The sequence below is a fragment of the Cydia splendana genome, unplaced genomic scaffold, assembly GCF_910591565.1.
Source record: "Cydia splendana unplaced genomic scaffold, ilCydSple1.2 scaffold_68_ctg1, whole genome shotgun sequence".
Taxonomy (NCBI): domain Eukaryota; kingdom Metazoa; phylum Arthropoda; class Insecta; order Lepidoptera; family Tortricidae; genus Cydia; species Cydia splendana.
Genome location: NW_026946898.1, coordinates 98063 through 117842, shown reverse-complemented (window position 1 = coordinate 117842; position 19780 = coordinate 98063). Strand labels below are relative to the sequence as shown.

At 40.7% G+C, this 19780-nt stretch overlaps 1 protein-coding gene across 1 annotated transcript; it reads left to right on the top strand.

The window, feature by feature from the left end:
- Positions 1 to 2738: 2738 nt before the first annotated feature.
- Positions 2739 to 7517, top strand: LOC134805838 (uncharacterized). The gene is made up of 3 exons (XM_063779043.1): positions 2739 to 3133; positions 4682 to 5426; positions 5847 to 7517. The coding sequence occupies exons 1-3, from the start codon at positions 2739 to 2741 to the stop codon at positions 7326 to 7328; spliced, it is 2622 nt and encodes an 873-aa protein (XP_063635113.1). The 3' UTR covers positions 7329 to 7517.
- Positions 7518 to 19780: the final 12263 nt, after the last annotated feature.

Genomic DNA, 19780 nt, shown 5'->3' with positions numbered 1-19780 from the left:
GAATTCCGCCTAAGCCATCCAAGGATGTGTAAGGCGTCAACATGTTACTGTTAAGGATGGCCCCAGGGTCATTTGCGACGTGCTTGGCGAAACTGTTCAACATGTGTATTAAAGAAGGTCGATACCCCTCTCCACTTAAAATCAGCAAGGTTGCGCCATTTTTTAAAGGTAAAGGGAAAAGGGTCGACATGGATGCCTATAGACCTGTCTCCATAATCCCAGCAATAGCGAAAGTTCTGGAGAAGAGTCTCAGCAGTCGCCTCTCGACCTTTTTAGCTGCTACGGGTGCCCTGTCTGTGAAGCAGTTTGCATACAGAGAGGGCCAGTCAACGACATCTTTGACTCGCGAGTTGTTAAAACGTATCATGGTCGCAAAGGAGAGAAAACAGCAGGTTGCAGTCTTGTGCTGCGACCTGTCAAAGGCCTTTGATGTAGCAGATCATGGCGTGATTACAGAAAAGCTGCGCCATTATGGGATAAACGGCGCGCCGCTGTCACTGTTTGAGAGTATGCTGCGCAACAGGTTTCAGATAGTCGTAGGTGATAGAGGAAGGGTGAAGTCAGACCCTCTGGGAGCCTCCATGGGCGTAGCACAGGGATCGTCGGTCTCCAACCTGCTTTTTTCACTGCTCTTAAATGACCTGCCTGAGTCCATAGATACTGCCGAGGTTCTGATGTATGCTGACGACGTCGCCGCAGTTGTCACTGCACCGAGCGTCGAAAGTATTGAGGAAAAACTGAACCAAACTACTGCACAGCTGGCCGAGTGGTTTGATGTGAACGGGCTATCCTTGAACCTGAAGAAAACTCATTACCTTGTTTTCAATCTCGCTGGCCGTCCGACAAGACCGCTCACTGTCAGGGTAGGCGATGAGGTACTTGAACAAGCCAGCAACACAACCTTCTTAGGGTTTGAGATCGACACGTGCCTGGCTTGGAATCAACACGTAGACAGACTTTGTGGAAAATTGGGGAGCGCGTGCTTCGCACTGGGCCGGGTTGCGAGGTCGGTGTCTGCAGAGGCGGCGCGCACCTGCTACTTCGCCACGGTGCACTCACTGCTGCAGTATGGCGATGAGCTCTGAGGTCGCTGTGCAGAGTGGGAGCGGGTGTTCCGCCTCCAAAAACGCGCAGTGAGAATTATCGCTCGAGTTCCCCACGATACCCACGCTAAGCCTCTTTTTATCAAGCTAGGCATATTAACACTGCCGGCAATAGTCATTCTGCATGTAGCCGTATATGTGAGAGTGAATCTGGCGTCATTTAAAACATTTAGAATGTTAAGCTCGTACGAAACGCGGAACGCAGATAAGATTGTGGGTATAAGCCGGAAGTTGACCAAGTCATCTAAACTCACTCACGTCATGGGTCCCACAATCTACAATAAGTTGCCAAAAAACATAATTGATGCTCCAAGCTTGGGCAGCTTTAAATTTCGCTTAAAGCAGTGGCTTATCGAGCAATCGTTTTATAACTATAACGAATTCATTGCGTATAAGGCGCAATGATTACTGTTTACTATGTTAATGTTCCACCGAATAGTATTAACATACTACATTTTAAAATTGACTAATATTATTATTATATTCTCAATTAATCAAAACTGTTTGTAATTACTATCATGAGTACCGTGTATTGTAGTAAATCACTATAGGTACTACTACTAATTATGTATTTATTAATGACGTATAAATTGGTTTTATAAATAAATTATTATGATTATGATTATAAGTATGGGCTCTATTTCATTCCCTAAATTTTAAGTTCCGATTTTTTTAGACCATAACGATGGAAAACGTTATAATTTTTATTAGTCATATTGTCAATACCTAGTTATAAAATTAAACAATACATATTGCATGCTTGCCTACCTACCTGGGGATTATTTTTATTTGGCTTACTGATTTCCCCTCCATTTCTTGTTTTTCATGTAGTTTATTAAGCCATTTCGTCCCGCCAATGAGTTGACGGAGCCCCGCTCACCGGGGCTCCTATTTCCGCTCTGAGGGACACAAGGTAACTAACGAACCTACCTGAGGAAACAGATTTCTTTTGTTTGGCTTACTGATTTCCCCGCCATTTCTTATTTTTCATGTGGCTTATTAAGCCATTTTGTCCCGCCAAAGAGTCGACGGAGCCCCGCTCACCGGGGCTCCTATTTCCGCTCTGAGGGACACAAGGTAACTAACACTACCTGAGGAAACAGATTTCTTTTTTCTTTATATGAAGGATGTTATTGATTTGGTTTCTTAGACGTAATTCACTTTAGTCATTAAAAATGGGGGTCCCTTTATTTGACATAATTATTGAAAGTCATGTGTTCGGTATTAAAACCTTATTTGATTTACTTTTATTGATTTTCTACATTTAAACAATGACATATAAAAATAAGAGGACTTTTCGATTTAGATTTGTACCAAAAACACGTATTTTATATAAATAAAGAACCAGTGCGAAATATGTGTTTAATTCAACATACATAATACATAATCCACTTCATTTTGGTCCTACTTGAGCCAACAGTGCATAAATAAGAATATTTCGTGCCGAAATACGTAACAACAGTTACACACATAATGACGGACACGGAAGAATATAAAACGTTAAAAAGTACAAGAAGTATAATAAAAGGTAAGGTGACCAGAATCGTAAACTACGTTACTGGATTGAATTCATCCGACAAAGATAGTTTGAACATAGATGAGATAAAGTTGCGATGTGCCGACTTATCTACACAAATGGAGAAATTCGATCAAGTTCAACAGGCAATTGAGCTCTTAGAACAAGACGAGAAGAAAGCCGACGAGGAACGATCGATCATGGAGTCCAGATATTACCAAACTAGAGCGCTCATTAACAAACTGTTGGAGAAAAAAGAAGAGGACATCAAAGCAAAAAGTCAACCGGTGTACAAACTCCCAAAATTAGAGCTTCCGACATACAGCGGTGACATACGCGAGTGGCCTGCGTTTAAAAACCTTTTCCAGTGTGCCATGGACGGAGGAAACGTGCCGGAGCTGCAACGCATGCAGTATCTGAAGAGCTGCTTGAAGGGCGAAGCTGCGGGTTTGATTAACTCCCTTCTTATTCTCGACGGAAATTTCAGTAAAGCCATGAGTATACTAGAAAACAGGTATGAAAACCAAACTATTATTGTAAATTTTCACTTAAAGAGCTTTATGAGTTTTCCTATACTTAACAGATCTAACATAAAAGAGTTCTTAAATGTATTACAACAAAGTCTAGATTCTCTAAGTGCTTTAAACCTGCCAGTGCAACAATGGGATGTACTTTTAGTTTATATAATTACTCAGAAATTAGACAATTCTCTGAGGGCGGCATGGGAGTTGACAAGGAAAGAGAATTCAATTCCTACAATAAAGGAGCTTTTAGATTTCCTTAAGCTGCGTGCAACAGCATTCGAGCTTATGAATGACAATAAATCTGACAAGTTTCCTCAATCCAAATCAACCCCCAAGCTTGTACACGTCTCTACATCTGATGACTGTAATGAAATATGTACTCTTTGTCAAGGGCAACATAATATAGCCAAATGTGTACAATTTTTGGAAATGCCAGTTGACAAACGTATACACTACATAAAATCCAAGTTTTTGTGCTACAATTGCTTACAGCCTTACACTGCCAAACATAAATGCTCCAAAAAGTCGTGCTCTACATGCCACGGTAAGCATCATAGTTTGATTCACTTAGCTAACCCTCCCCCTAAACGCGCGAACATTGCTATCGCTACAGAATCTACAGCTCAACAGCAGCAACAGTCAGCTACGACTTCATTGCAACAGCATTCCCTGCAACAGCAGACTCAGCAACAGTTGTCACAGCAACAGCTGCCACAGCAACAGCTGACACACAATACACATACATTAACGAAACCGACAACTGTCAATGACGTTACACATACACAATGTCAAAAAAATATAGTGACGCCTACTGCAATGCATGTGGTAAACACTAATAAACAGATTCTTTTGTCTACAGCGATAATAAATATACAAGATGAGACAGGATCATGGCATCCTGCGCGTGCCATGTTGGACAATGGAAGCGAAATCCATATGGTTGCTCACAGGCTTCTCAAGAGGATGAACAGTAAGCTATATCACGATAGCCACCATATATACGGCGTTGGCGTGACAGGTAAGCAAACGCAATTATGTATGAAAGCGAACATAGCTTCTAGACATTCTGACTTTACAACGAGTCTTGAATTTATTGTCATGGATAAAATAACCCTTCCTCTACCTCATGTACACATAAACACAAGTACATGGAACATTCCTGCAAAAATTAACAAATTGCTTGCAGACCCTACATTTTACGAACCTGACGAGATAGACCTTCTTATAGGAGCTGAATATTTCTATTCGTTGTTGCTAAACAATAAGATTAGCCTTGGACATAACAAACCTTTGGACAGGACCCGGGTATGTCCTTAAACTACGTCCAGGACCCGGGTATGTCCTTAAACTACGTCCAAGACCACCGGTGGACGGGCAGCAGCGTCCCTCAAATTCGGTGTACTCGACTGCGATCGCCAACCCGCCTGCCAAGCGTGGCGATTATGGCATTCACCCCCCATCATGATGAGCACAATAGAACCACGGCCCCGAGGTTCCGGCGACCCCCGGTGCTCTGGCTATGGTAGCGGTCAGGGCATTAGCGGGGTCAGGGGTGCTAAGAATCTCCGGCAAAGATCCGGCTACCCGCCCCGACGACGACTGGCCCTGGTAACACACAACATACGCACTATGAGGACTGACGAAAAGATCTGCGAGCTGGAAGAGGAACTGAGCAGGTTACACTGGGACATTGTAGGGTTATGCGAAGTCCGTAGAGAGGGGGAGGACACGACAACCCTGAAGTCTGGTAACTTGCTCTACCACCGGGAGGGCGACCAACAGTCCCAAGGTGGTGTCGGGTTTCTCGTTCACAAGTCCCTCGTAAACAACATAATAACCATCGACAGTGTGTCGAGCAGGGTGGTATACCTAATACTCAGAATATCCAAAAGATATTCGCTGAAGGTCATTCAGGTATACGCACCGACCTCGTCACACTCCGATGATGAAGTAGAAGCTATGTATGAGGACGTAAGTAGGGCCATACATACTTCTAAAACCTACTTTACTGTTGTTATGGGGGACTTCAACGCAAAGTTGGGCAAGAGAAGCGGGGATGAGTTGAGAGTGGGGCAATTTGGGTATGGGCAACGGAACCCTAGGGGTCAGAGGCTGGCCGACTTTCTGGAGAGAGAGGAACTCTTCATGATGAACTCTTTCTTCCAGAAGCCGCCTCACAGGAAATGGACCTGGATGAGTCCTGACGGTTCCACGAGAAACGAGATAGACTTCATCATGACCGACAAGAAACGGATATTCAGTGATGTCTCTGTGATCAACAGGGTAAAGACCGGTAGTGATCACCGAATCGTAAGAGGCACACTGAATATCAATATTAAACTTGAAAGGTCCAGCCTGATGAAGTCTACGCTCCGACCTACTCGAGCCTATGTTCAAAACCCCGAAAGCTTTCAACTCGAGCTCTCTAACCGCTTTGCTTGCCTAGAGAACTTGGCTTCAGTGGACGAAATCAACGACGGGCTAGTGGAAACTGTCCACACAGTAGGGTCTAAGTTTTTTAGATCCCGCCGTAAAGATAGACCTCAGAAATTGACCGAGCAAACCTTAAACCTCATGGCTGAACGACGCTCGCTACAGTTGCAGTCTCCCGATGACGCGGAGTCATATAGGCAGCTCAATAGACGTATATCTAAGTCCTTGCGACATGATCTGCGTCTCTTTAATACTAACCGTATTAAAGAGACTATTGAGCGAAACCAAGGCTCCAAAGTGTTCGCAAAGGACAAGTCTATTGGGCAAAGCCAGCTGACAAAGCTGAAACGGGAAGATGGCAGCATAGCGTCGAGCAAAGCGGAGGTTTTAGGTGAGATTGAGAGGTTCTATGGACAGTTATACACTTCGATCGCAAAGCCCGTTGACAGCTTGGTAGGAGATCCAAGAGCCAAGCTGTCCCGACATTATACCGAAGATATCCCGGACATCAGTCTGTACGAGATTAGGATGGCCCTGAAGCAGCTTAAGAACAACAAGGCGCCGGGCAAAGACGGAATCACTTCAGAGCTTCTGAGAGCGGGTGGAACACCGGTACTTAAAGTCCTCCAGAAGCTCTTTAATTCCGTCTTGTCCGAGGGCATAACGCCTGAAACATGGAATAGAGGCGAGGTGGTGCTGTTCTTCAAAAAAGGTGATAACAACCTATTGAAGAACTACAGACCCATCACGCTTCTGAGCCATGTCTATAAGCTGTTTTCAAGGGTCATCACGAACCGTCTCGAACACAGACTTGATGACTTCCGGCCTCCCGAACAAGCCGGTTTCCGAAAAGGCTATAGTACCATAGACCACATCCATACGCTGCGGCAAGTTATACAGAAGACCGAAGAGTATAACTTGCCATTATGCTTAGCGTTTGTGGACTATGAGAAAGCCTTCGATTCGGTGGAAACATGGGCGGTGCTTGAGTCTCTTCAGCGATGCCATATTGACTATCGGTACATCGAAGTGTTGAAGTGTTTGTATAGTAACGCCACCATGTCGGTCCGAGTACAGGAGCAGAGCACGAGGGCGATTCCATTGCGAAGAGGCGTAAGGCAGGGAGACGTTATCTCTCCGAAACTGTTTACTGCCGTAATGGAAGACGCCTTCAAGCTCCTGGAATGGGAAGGACTTGGCATCAACATCAACGGCGAATACATCACTCACCTTCGGTTTGCCGACGATATCGTAGTCATGGCAAAGTCGATGGAGGAACTCAGCATGATGCTCGATGACCTCAACCGAGTTTCACAACGGGTGGGCTTGAAAATGAACATGGACAAGACGAAACTTATGTCAAATGCCAATGTTGTGCCCATCCCAGTCTCTGTTGGGAACTCGGTACTCGAAGTTGTTGACTCGTACATCTACCTAGGACAAGTAGTCCAATTAGGTAGGTCCAACTTCGAGAAAGAGGTCAACCGCCGAATCCAACTCGGTTGGGCAGCGTTCGGGAAACTACGTAATGTCTTTTCGTCCGACATACCTCAGTGCCTCAAGACGAAAGTCTTTAATCAATGTGTGTTACCAGTGATGACTTACGGCTCCGAAAGTGGTCTTTCACTATCGGCCTCATCTCAAAACTTAAAGTCGCTCAACGAGCTATGGAGAGGGCTATGCTCGGAGTTTCTCTACGTGATCGAATCAGAAATGAGGAGATCCGTAGACGAACTAAAGTCACCGACATAGCCCACCGGATTAGCAAGCTGAAGTGGCAATGGGCAGGCCACATTGCACGCAGAGAAGATGGCCGATGGGGTCGAAAAGTGCTCGAGTGGAGACCACGGACTAGCAAGCGCAGCGTAGGACGTCCACCCACAAGATGGACAGACGATCTTGTTAAGGTCGCCGGAAGACGCTGGATGCGGGTCGCTTCCAACCGGCACGTATGGAGGTCCAAGGGGGAGGCCTATGTTCAGCAGTGGACGTCTTATGGCTGAGATGATGATGATGATGATGATAACAAACCTTTACTGATCGAAACGGTTTTTGGTTGGGTCGTTGGAGGTCCTCTCAAAGAATGCATATCGGGCACACATAAGACACATAGCGCTCATATTGCTTTACACATTGTTGACTCGCCTACGACTGATGATTTATTAGTTAGGTTTTGGCAGCAGGAAGAGGTAAGTCCTAAGGTCGTGTTTACACCTGAGCAAAAATATTGCGAACAGTTATTTCTTGCCACAACAGTGCAAGCTGAGACTGGACATTTCGTAGTCGAAATGCCTATACAAAACGAAAAGGTTCAAGATTTAGGTAATTCGTTTCAAAAAGCCTATCGATGTTTATTAAGTCTTGAGTCTAAGTTTCAAAAAGACCCCACGCTCTACACATTATACAAGGCGTTCATTTATGAATACATTGAGCTAGGTCATGCTGAGTATATTGATGACTTTCAACACACACAAGTGCCACAGTGCTTTTTGCCACATTTAGGTATTTTAAGGCCAGAAAGTCGATCTACAAAATTAAGGACGGTTTTCAATGCGAGTAGCAAGACGTCGACGGGATTGTCTCTCAATGACATAATGTTAGACGGACCGAACATATACAATGACGTACTTGACATAATACTCAGATTTCGAATGTACAAATATGCGTTCACTTGCGACATAGTCAAGATGTTTAGGACTATTTTGGTTAAAGAAGAGCAAAGGCCGCTACAAAGAATATTATGGCGAGATTCGAAGTCAGAGCCTTTAAAATGCATTCAGTTAAAAACTGTAACATACGGTACAAAATGCGCGCCTTATCTAGCATGCCGGACTCTGCGCATGTTAGCTGGACAACATAAAGAAGAATATCCAGAAGCCGCTGACACACGTTACATGGACGACTTCCTATCTGGAGCAGACACTCTTGACCAGGCGCAACAAGTTTGTAGTCAACTCATAGAAGTTTTACAAAAGGGAAACTTCGTTCTTCATAAATGGACTACGAATGAGCCTCAACTACTTACAAATGCTGATTCTACAAATGATGACGCAGTATATGATTTTACCCCTAGCGCAGCTGTCAAGACGTTGGGAGTGAAGTGGTTACCACAAAGCGACGCGCTTACTACAGCTATTCCAGAGCTACAACAGTTCGAGCTTACTAAACGCAATATACTGTCTGCAATAGCAAAAATATATGATCCTATTGGCATACTAGCGCCAACGGTCATTATAGCCAAGATCCTCATGCAAGACATTTGGAAAGCCAAGATTGATTGGGACATGGTCATTCCAGAAGATCTACAAAGAACTTGGCTAGAGTTTCAAGCTAATCTGCCCGAGCTCAAAAACATTAATGTCCCTAGATACTATTTCTCTGATATACCAACGTGGATAACCTTGATAGGGTTCAGTGATGCTTCTGCGAAAGCCTTCGGTGCTGTTGTTTATTTCAGAGCTACATATCCTAACAAAGAACCCACCTGCAGTCTTGTTATGGTGAAGACAAGAGTCAGTCCAATTCGTGTTCAATCATTGCCAAGACTTGAACTATCTGGATGCTTATTGTTAGCACACCTAGTTGACAAGCTGAGAAGAGCATTCAAAGACAAATTTAAAATACATGACATTGTATTATTCACAGATTCACAGATTGTATTACACTGGATTAAGTCGCCATACAAAAAACTACACACATTTGTGTCTCATAGACTAATGGAGATTATAGAATTGACTAAGTCTAAAATGTGGAATTACGTCAATACCAAAGAGAACGCTGCTGATTACTCACACGAGGAGTTTACCCACAGAACTTACAGAGCAACTCACTCTGGTGGAACGGTCCAGATTGGCTGCTTCGAGATCCTAGTACATGGCCAATGACATCATCACCTGTGATTACTGACGATGAGCAGAAGATTGAAGTGATCGAGCCACGCACCGCTCATACTGTGTGTACTCAACAAGATATACAGGATGATTTCTATACATACTTTCAGAAACATTCTAACTTTAACAAACTGACTAGAGTATTAGCTTACATGTTTAGGTTTATAAATAACTTACGTAATTTGACTAAAGTTGTGTCTTTTCTCACAACACAGGAACTGAAAAGTGCACACAACTTCATAATTCAAACGATTCAGCGCGTACATTTCTCTAAGGAGTACCAAGAGTTACACACATTGAAATCACATATTATACAGTCCACAAATAACATAAACTCGAATAGTACTACTAGTGAGAATAAACACACTGACGTTCGTAGCTTACACACTTACAAGTCAAGCCCTCTGCGTAAGCTCAACCCTTTTCTTGATGACGATAATATTATTCGTACGGGTGGTCGTATTCAAAATTCTATCATACCTTACAGTCAAGCACACCCGATAGTGTTACCAGGTAAAGAACACGTGACAACTCTGTTAATAGAACAGTTTCACCTTCGTTTGTTGCACATAGGCATACAAGGCACGCTTTTCGGACTAAGGTTAAAATATTGGCCACTTAACGGTCGTATGGAAGTCAGAAAAGTCATACATAGATGCGTTCGCTGTGTCAGATACAATGCTGAAGCCTGTGAGCAGCAGATGGCTAGCTTACCCGCTCCAAGAGTCACTTTAACACGAGCTTTCTTACATGTTGGTGTTGATTTTAGCGGAGCAGTATATATTCGAAATTCTATGCTTCGAAATTGTAAGTACACTAAAGGATATATATGCTTGTTTATATGTCTGTCAACTAAGGCAATACACCTAGAGCTAGTTACAGAATTGTCCTCACAAGCCTTTATTTGCGCCTTGAAACGATTTATTAGTCGCAGAGGTTACTGTACACATTTGTACTCGGATAATGCTACAAATTTTAAAGGAGCAAATAACGAGCTTCATGAATTGTATCAGTTATTTAAAAATAATACTTCATATAGTCAAGTAATAGACTATTGTAATGTCAGTTGCATAGAGTGGAAATTCACAATTCCTCTTGCCAGCCACATGGGTGGAATTTACGAGGCTGGAATTAAGTCTGTTAAAAGTTTATTGAAAAGATATTTAGGTAATGTCAGATTGACTTATGCATTTTTTTACACAGTTCTTGTTCAGATTGAGGGTATTCTGAATTCAAGGCCTTTATGCTCAGTTTTTGACATTCCTGATAACGACAATATTGTTTGCCTAACACCGGCTCATTTTTTAATTGGATCTCCAATTTCAGATATTCCTGAGCCTAGTATTGTTCATAAAGCGGAAAATAGATTAAATATGTATCAAAAAATTACTCAAATAAAACAAAAGTTTTGGGTACAGTTTTATAATAATTACTTGAGTGAGCTGCAACCAAGAAGCAAGTGGCTGCAGAGAAGGACCAATTTAGATATTGGACAAATTGTTTTGTTAAAAGATGAAGCTACTCCACCTGCTTGTTGGCCGCTGGGTAAAATAATATCTATTAATAAAAATACATCGGACAATTTAGTACGGTCTGTCCAAGTCAGAACCCAGAAAGGTGTTTTCATTAGGCCAATAAACAAAATTATTTTGTTACCTATTAATTAGCTAGAATAGCTAGTATAATTTAAGTTAATTTTCTGTTAAAAGGGCCGAGAATGTTCGGTATTAAAACCTTATTTGATTTACTTTTATTGATTTTCTACATTTAAACAATGACATATAAAAATAAGAGGACTTTTCGATTTAGATTTGTACCAAAAACACGTATTTTATATAAATAAAGAACCAGTGCGAAATATGTGTTTAATTCAACATACATAATACATAATCCACTTCATCATGTTTAATATTATAGCACCTAAATATTAGAATATTAGAGGATATCATTTTCTGACTATCGAAATTCGAAACAGTAAGTTTATGGGAAACAAAGGGAAGTCATTAAAACGATATGATTAACGACCATTAGTCCGATAAACTATATGCCTTAAAATATTTCTGAATAATTATTGATATTACCTTTGAATGTTATACTCATCAATTTTTATAACTTTTGTGATTATAGCGTTTAATACTAGTGGCTCTGTGAGCTGTAGACCTCGCGAGCAGAGTTTAAAACTGAATAAATGTATGGTTCCGTTGTTTTGAAGAATTTAGAGAATCTAATTTGACCATAAAAACTTAACTATCAATTGCTTACAAAATTCGGGAATTGGTTTAGATATGCGACCTGTAGAGTAGAACATATGGACATACGAAACAAGTTTTGGCTAACAGGCCAATTCAAACTTACACTGATATCAGAAAGACATCTAACTGATGTCATTTAGTTATCGTGCATTTCACTCGTTCTTGTCCGTACATGTATTGGCGCAAGCGAGACGCACGATGACTACTAAATAACATGATAAAAATATCATCCCGATGTCAGTGTACGGTCGATGCCCCTTAAGTATACACGTCGCTATACTAATTGTATAGAAAAGTGGATAGAGTTAGACCAAGAAAAGTCTGCAGAGATTTTGACAGCACACGCAGTGCCAATGTTATTTGTGCCAGTGTCAAAATCTCTGCAGACTTTTCTTGGTCTAACTCTACCTATGTTAGGAAACCAACATTACCTTTGAATTAACCTGTAAACTGCAACTAAGAAGCTTCGTGCGCGAGTGCGGCCCATAATTTCCGAAAATCATTTTTTCTTCGAGGCAATTACTCCGTTCTCATATTTTGCGTTGCCCACAATTTCCCGAAATCATTCATTCTCGGTAGCAATTACTCCGTTCCCATATTTTCCCAATGGTTTTCTTCCGCAATCGCCTATTTTTAATATTTTTAAATTAATCTTTTCCTTATAGTTTTCGTTCTTTTAAATATCTAGGATAATATTTTCTTGTTACTGTATGTTAATAGTGTAGTAATTATATTTGTTACTTGTAGGTATTTCACATACAACAAATATCAAAAACACTAAAATTAAAACGTAATCTAAAAAACTACAAGTAAAAAACCAAACGCTGTCAGCCAATAGCTCTAACCATACCTATCTCTGGGAGCAGATTCGTTTTTAGGGTCATCAAAAAAAAAATAACCCTGACCTACCTATCTCTGGGAGCAGTTTCGTTTTTAGGGTCATCAAAAAAAAATAGGCCTGTTCAGGACAAGTCTGAACATAGCTTATAAAATATTGTATACTTAACTTTAGTGTTAATATTTGTTGCTTGCAACATTTTAGAATAAGTTTGTCTTTGACGCGCGGTCAGCGCTCTCTTCATTCTGTGCCATAACTGATGTAGTAGCTTTTAAAATTAGCTTTCAATAAAAGTTGATTATTATATAAATCTAATCGCATTTTGATTCAAACATGCGATTGTTGGTCCTTCGAGCTTTTCAAAAAGTTTAGAATCAGTGGTTTAGTGGTTATACTACGAAGATCGCTTGCTGGCAGGGCGAAGGTGACTTGCTATATCTTGTCGTCGCCCGCCGCAACCTCGTCCAACCCATAGCTTGGACGAATTTATCATCGTGATTTCGGTTGATATTAACCCGAAATCATTTATCGCCGTGCTGCAACCATCATCGCGAAAGTTCCAGTTCGCCGGCACAAAGGAATTTTTGTGCAAGTACCGGCAGATTTGTATGAGCGGTACATCGAGAACACTTTGACAGATTGTCAACTCAGGTGGGACTAGATTGTAAGGTTGGTAGTACGGAACGTCATCATCGGTGCGTGTGAGACTGCCCTTTTAGAGTTGGCGGTAAAAGTGACAAATAGCTGTCAACAGTGACGTCTGTCAATCGAATTTTTCTTCACGATTTGTGTACTGCATAAACATACAGTTATTATAGTTTTTAACTGCAATTTTTAACAAATTCTGGTACGAAAGTGCGGGTTTGTGCTTAAATAGTGTTTCCAGTGGTATTGAGCGTTTGTTTTGTGAAATACGGCAATGGCGGAGCTTAAGAAGTTAAAGATTATGCGCGGCCAAGTCAAGGCGTCTATGACTCGCATCGAGCAGTTTGTTAACGACCCCAATAGTTTAAATTCCGCCTCGTTGGAGTCCTTGGAGGCTCGTAAGGAAAAACTAGCCTCGTCCCTCAAAGATTATGAGGCAATCCAACTTGATATATTGAACCTTGATGACAAGGACACAGAGGATGCAGGTGACTTTGAGAACCGCTACTTTAGCACGATGGCTAAGATTAATGAGACTCTCAGGTCTCTACGAGGGTCAGATACAGTTCAAGTTGCTGGAGTTTCTTCTTCGAAGTTGCCCCATGTTGATATACCAGTGTACAATGGTAAGGACTTTACCCTATTCAAACCCTTTTATGAAATGTTCATAGCAGTGATTGATAAAAACAAAACATTATCAGATGTACAGAAGTTGTTTTACTTGAGAAAGTTTTTGTCTGATGAAGCGCTATCTGTCATAGTAAATTTGCCTTTAGTCAACGCCTCATATCCAGAGGCATTAGAGTTATTAAAAAAGCGTTATGACAATAAGTCCAGGCTTATCATAAGCCATATACATGTTATCTTAGACATCCCATGCATGGCTAAGGGAACTGCGGCCTCTATAAGGTCATTTGTATCACAAGTGCAGCAGCAGCTGCATGCACTTAAAAACTTAAAGGAACCTGTTGATAAATGGGATATGTTGCTCAATCAATATTATGCAGGAAGCTAGATCAATATACTAGCCGGGCTTTCCACTTAGAGAGAGACCCACAAATTCTTCCAACAATGTCGGAGTTTATTGAATTTTTAGAAAGGCGTGCTATGGCGCTAGAGGATAGTTTGCCTCAAAAGGTTACCCTAAATGAGAATGTAGGTACTCCTAAATTCAAATCTTACCCCAAGGTTGCTAATGTTGTAGCATCATTACCTGGTTGTAAATTTTGTACTAAACCTGGCCATGCAATCTATAATTGTGTGAAATTTCAGGAAGCCTCCGTCGAGGACCGCTTGGCTTTTGTGCAAGAGAAGAAGCTGTGTACAGTTTGTATAAACTCACACTCAGATAAACCTTGTAAGTACAAGTTTAAATGTCAATTATGTAAAGGCCATCATAATACCCTTTTGCATACTGAGGATGCTTCAGATGTCAAGCAACCAGCGGCGGCATCTATTGTTTTGACATGTGTCAAGAAGGCATCTTATAAAAAAGTATTACCTACAGTGAAGGTAAAAATTGTTGATAAATTTGGCCGGGATGTTTACTGCCGTGCATTGCTTGACACCGCCTCAAGTGAATCTTTTGCCGCAACTTCTCTTGTAGAAAGGCTAGGTTTTGCCACTGAGGCAGAATGTGTAAATATAATTGGTGTCAATAAACAGACCTCTGTTATGGATAGGTCAGTAATTATTCCTGTGGGGTCTTGTCAATATGAAGACGTTAAATTTAATGTTGACTGTCATGTTGTTGATGATGTAACGGCACATTTGCCACCACAATATATTGATTGTTCAAATCTGAAATTTCCAAGCCATGTCAAACTTTCTGACGAAAACTTTAATGCACCATCAGAAATTTCATTGCTATTAGCAAGTGATATTTATTTTGAATCATTATTAAATGATTGTATCAAATTGCCTGAGGGGCTTGTCTTGCAAAGCACCGTATTTGGCTATGTTGTTGGTGGCAAGATAAACCAATCTGGCAATATCTCAAACACTGCTTTAGTAACAAATTTTGCTGTTAGTGACAGCACAAAATTAGAAAATGTTATGAATCAATTTTGGCTAGCCGAAAAGGTGCCAGAACCCCAACAAAAGGTTTCTGATGAATATGAAAAGGCTGAAAAAATATTTCAGGAGTCAGTTACTTTAAATAATAACACATTTCAGGTGGACATTCCCCTTAAACAGCCCTTAGGTGAACTAAATTTGGGTAACTCCTTTTCGGCTGCCTTACAAAGATTTTACTCGATAGAGAGAAAGTTAATGAAAAATGTAGAGTTGCTAGAGCAGTATAAAAAATTCATTGATGAATATGTTGAATTGGGACATGCTAGGGAGGTCAATATTAACTCTTACGATATGTTGAATAGACCAGTAAGCTTTCTAGCACATCATCCTGTTTTCAACGAGGCCAGCAAAAGTACAAAGCTTCGTATCGTGATGGACGGAAGCATGAAATCCAAAAATAAGCTGTCTGTCAATGATGTCATGCTGAATGGACCTGTGGTGCAGGGTGAGCTCTTTGACATATTAATTTTGTTTCGGACCTATTTATTCACCTTGATATGTGATGTTCAAAAAATGTTTAGGTGCATTTTGGTCAGCCCGGAACATAGATGCCTTCAAAATATCCTCTGGCGGGATAGTCCTGGCCAGCCCATCCGCTGCCTTCAGCTTCAGACAGTTACATATGGCTTAAAGAGCTCTACATTTCTAGCTACTAGGTGTTTGGTAGAGCTTGTAAAATTATTTGGACATGATTACCCGCTTGCGTCTCAAGCCATTTTGAATAATACATATGTAGATGATGTCATAGCTGGTTCAGATGATATCAATGATCTTTACCAACTTAAAAATGAGTTGATTGAGTTATTTAAATTAGGTAATTTTAAATTACATAAATGGTGCTCTAGCTACCCAGCTGTTCTGGACGATTTGCCAGAAAATTTGAAGTACTTTGAGCAAATAAACTTAGATTCAAGTAATGTGATAAAAACTTTAGGTCTGAAGTACGATATTACTTCAGACAGCTTAACATTTGAGTGTCCCCCCTATGATGAGGATACCAATCATACTAAAAGAACAGTTCTTTCATTTATTGGAAAATGTTATGATCCTTTAGGTCTCATAGCTCCTATAATAGTTTCAGCTAAAATATTTATGCAGCTTTTGTGGTCTATGCCCTTGGGCTGGGACACAGCTTTACCAGATGCTGAACTTAAGGCATGGAAAACATTTCTTGCTAATTTAAAAATGATGGGTAGAGTCTCCTTGCCTAGGCTAGTGCATAGTCACGAATGTATGTTGGTAGAGTTAGTGGGTTATGCAGATGCGTCTTTCAAAGCTTTCGGTTGTTGCATTTATGTAAGAGTTTTTAAATCAGACGGAGTTGTAGAGTCGAAATTGCTTTGTGCCAAGTCAAAAGTGGCCCCACTGGCTAAAAGCCTTACTATACCACAGCTGGAACTAAACAGCGCTCTACTATTGGCGCAGCTGGCATCTAGAGTCAGCGAAAAGCTAAAAGCTAGATTTGCGCATAATACATATTTATACAGTGACTCACAAATAGTTTTGTGCTGGCTTAAGTCTACAAAAACAAAAGTCAATACTTATGTTAATAATAGGGTGAAGAAAATTCTGGAACTCACAAACCATGATCAGTGGTCCTATGTAAAGTCATGCGATAATCCCGCGGATTTAATTTCCCGCGGAGTGGAGCCCCAAAGCTTGCAAGGAAAGCAATTGTGGTGGCACGGACCTGAATATTTGTCACATGGGGATTATGTGCACCCTGCATTTGATAACAAGGCTCTCAGTCAGTCCTTGCATGATAAGCATTTTGATATTAATATTAACGAAGGTTTATCTTGCAATGTTAGTCAGCGGGATGATTCATTCGAGCATCTCTTTGAAAAATATTCTAGTCTACATAGGCTTCAAAATGTTATAGCGTATATTTATCGCTTTTATAAAAATGCTTCTAAGTCAGGTCATCAATATGACTCTACATTGCTAACCCCTAAAGAGCTTCAAGAAGCATTAATTGTCATTATAAAAAATGTGCAAAGGAAACATTTTTCTAACGAAATCGAAACATTGCTGTCAGGTAGGTCTCTTAAATCAGGGATAGCAGATTTACATCCTTTCGTGGACCAGCGTGGTGTCCTTCGCGTGGGCGGCAGGCTGCAAAATGCAGACATTTCGCAAGCTAGAAAGCATCCGCCAATTCTCCCGAAAGGGTCATTTTTTACTTCATTATTGATTAAACGGAGCACCTGCGTCTTTTGCATTTGGGTGCCAGAGCTGTTCTGAGTTCTCTAGCTCAAAAATATTGGATAATTAATGGTATTAGGGAAGTAAAGAAAGTAGTAAACAAGTGTGTTACATGCTTGCGTCTGAAGGCTGAAGCTGCAAAGCAGTTGATGGGTTCTTTGCCAGTAGAGAGGATTACAGCTAGTAGAGCTTTCCAGTATGTTGGAATTGATTTTTGTGGTCCATTTAGCACGAAAGTTGCTAGAATACGAAGACCTCTTGTTACAAAAAGCTATATTGCCCTTTTTGTATGTTTTGCTACAAAGGCAATACATGTAGAGTTAGTGTCGAACCTTACAACTGAAACCTTTCTAGCATGTCTCGATCGTTTCATATCTAGACGTGGCATGCCCACTGTTATTTATTGTGATAATGCTAAAACTTTTAAAGGTGCTGCAAACCAGCTCAAAGAATTGTATGATTTACAATGTTCAAATGAACATAGAGATTCTGTGTATCGATATTGTAATAAGAAATATATTTCATTCAAGTTTATACCAAGCTATGCGCCTCAATTTGGAGGCCTCTGGGAAGCCGGAGTCAAGAGTGTCAAATTCCATTTAAAACGTGTGGTTGGAAATCATTGTTTAACTTTTGAGGAACTTTATTCGGCGATCGTTCAATTTGAAGGGATCTTGAACTCGAGACCCTTGCTATCCTTGGATCCTAATGAGGGTAAATACTTGACACCAGGTCATTTTCTTATTGGTACGGCAATAACAAGTTACCCAGATGTTGATTTAACTGAAGTTCCAGTTAATCGATTAAGAAAGTTTTGGGGCATTGTTACTAGATTAAAGCAGGATTTCTGGAAGACGTGGTCTAAAGACTACCTCTGTCAGTTGCAAAGTCGTCCCAAGTGGAAGCATGACCTACCAAATTTAAAAATAGGTGATTTAGTTCTTGTCAAAAATGTAAACACTGCCCCGTTGTGTTGGCCAATGGGCCGCATAGTTAAGATATTTCCTGGAAAGGATGGTAGAGTCAGAGTGGCCGAGGTGAAAATGGGGGACAAATTGTATGTCAGACCTATTACTAAGCTGTGTCCTTTACCTCTTGACTAAATATTGTCTGTCTCGTTAAATTCTTGTCTTTGATCTGTAAATCTAAATTTAACTCAACTCGCCCGGCCCAATTATGTTCAGGACAAGTCTGAACATAGCTTATAAAATATTGTATACTTAACTTTAGTGTTAATATTTGTTGCTTGCAACATTTTAGAATAAGTTTGTCTTTGACGCGCGGTCAGCGCTCTCTTCATTCTGTGCCATAACTGATGTAGTAGCTTTTAAAATTAGCTTTCAATAAAAGTTGATTATTATATAAATCTAATCGCATTTTGATTCAAACAAGGCCTAACGTACCTATCTCTGGGAGCAGTTTCGTTTATAGGGTCATCAAAAAAAATAACCCTAACTTACCTATTTGAAAAAAACCTGGTTATTTTTACCACTAGCATTAAAAAAAAGAGAAAATGTGGAGATAGAGAATATTTAGTTAGTGAAAAAAAAACCTACTGGTTATTTTAACTACTGGGATTAAAAAGAAAAGGGAATAAATTGAGAAAAGAAGGAAAAAATGTACACGAAAAATTAAATAAAGCGAAGAAATTCCACTGGGAAAAAATGAGAACGGAGTAATTGCCTCGAAGAAAAAATTATTTGCGGAAATTATGGGCCATTTTAGCGAGGCGATCCAAATTAAAAGGCTCAAAGTCTAACTAACATTATTGTTAGTTAGACTTTGAGCCCGGGAAAGCGCAACGTACGAGCAACCTACAGCTAGTTCCCTGAGCCCAAGGTCGACCACTACCCTAGGCAATGTTAACCCCTGCGATTTATGGATGGTGACCGCCCATGCTATAAACGTAAGTGGAAATTGACTCCTGGAACAGCCATGCCCTTGAACTAAAACCGCTAAAAAAATATTCAAACAAAAAATCAAACGAATACGCTTACCTCGCGCTTCGCGCTCGCTTGATCAATCAGCATACGATGTTTAAGTGCAAAAAATAAATAAAAAAAATTGCATTTATTGGGGATCGAACCGGGTACCTATTCCCATATCCTTGCTTGTAAGCGTCTTTCCAACTGCGCTATGATAGCATTTAGATGAGCTGACGAAATTTGGTTACTTATTCTCGAGTAAGAATTTAAATATCTAATCTAAAGAGAATAAAGTGTATAGGGGACGTCCATGAACTATAGGGGGCAGCACAGGAGCCGTCAGATCTTTGGCGCGAAGCGTAGATGTGTAGTT

Bases quoted from the DNA above. Each gene is read 5' to 3' on its own strand.
- LOC134805838 (XM_063779043.1), top strand. From the start codon at position 2,739: ATGGAGAAATTCGATCAAGTTCAACAGGCAATTGAGCTCTTAGAACAA. The intron at 3,134-4,681 runs GTATGAAAACCA...CGGTCAGGGCAT, and splicing joins ATGAGTATACTAGAAAACAG to TAGCGGGGTCAGGGGTGCTA. The intron at 5,427-5,846 runs GTAAAGACCGGT...CGTATTAAAGAG, and splicing joins ATGTCTCTGTGATCAACAGG to ACTATTGAGCGAAACCAAGG.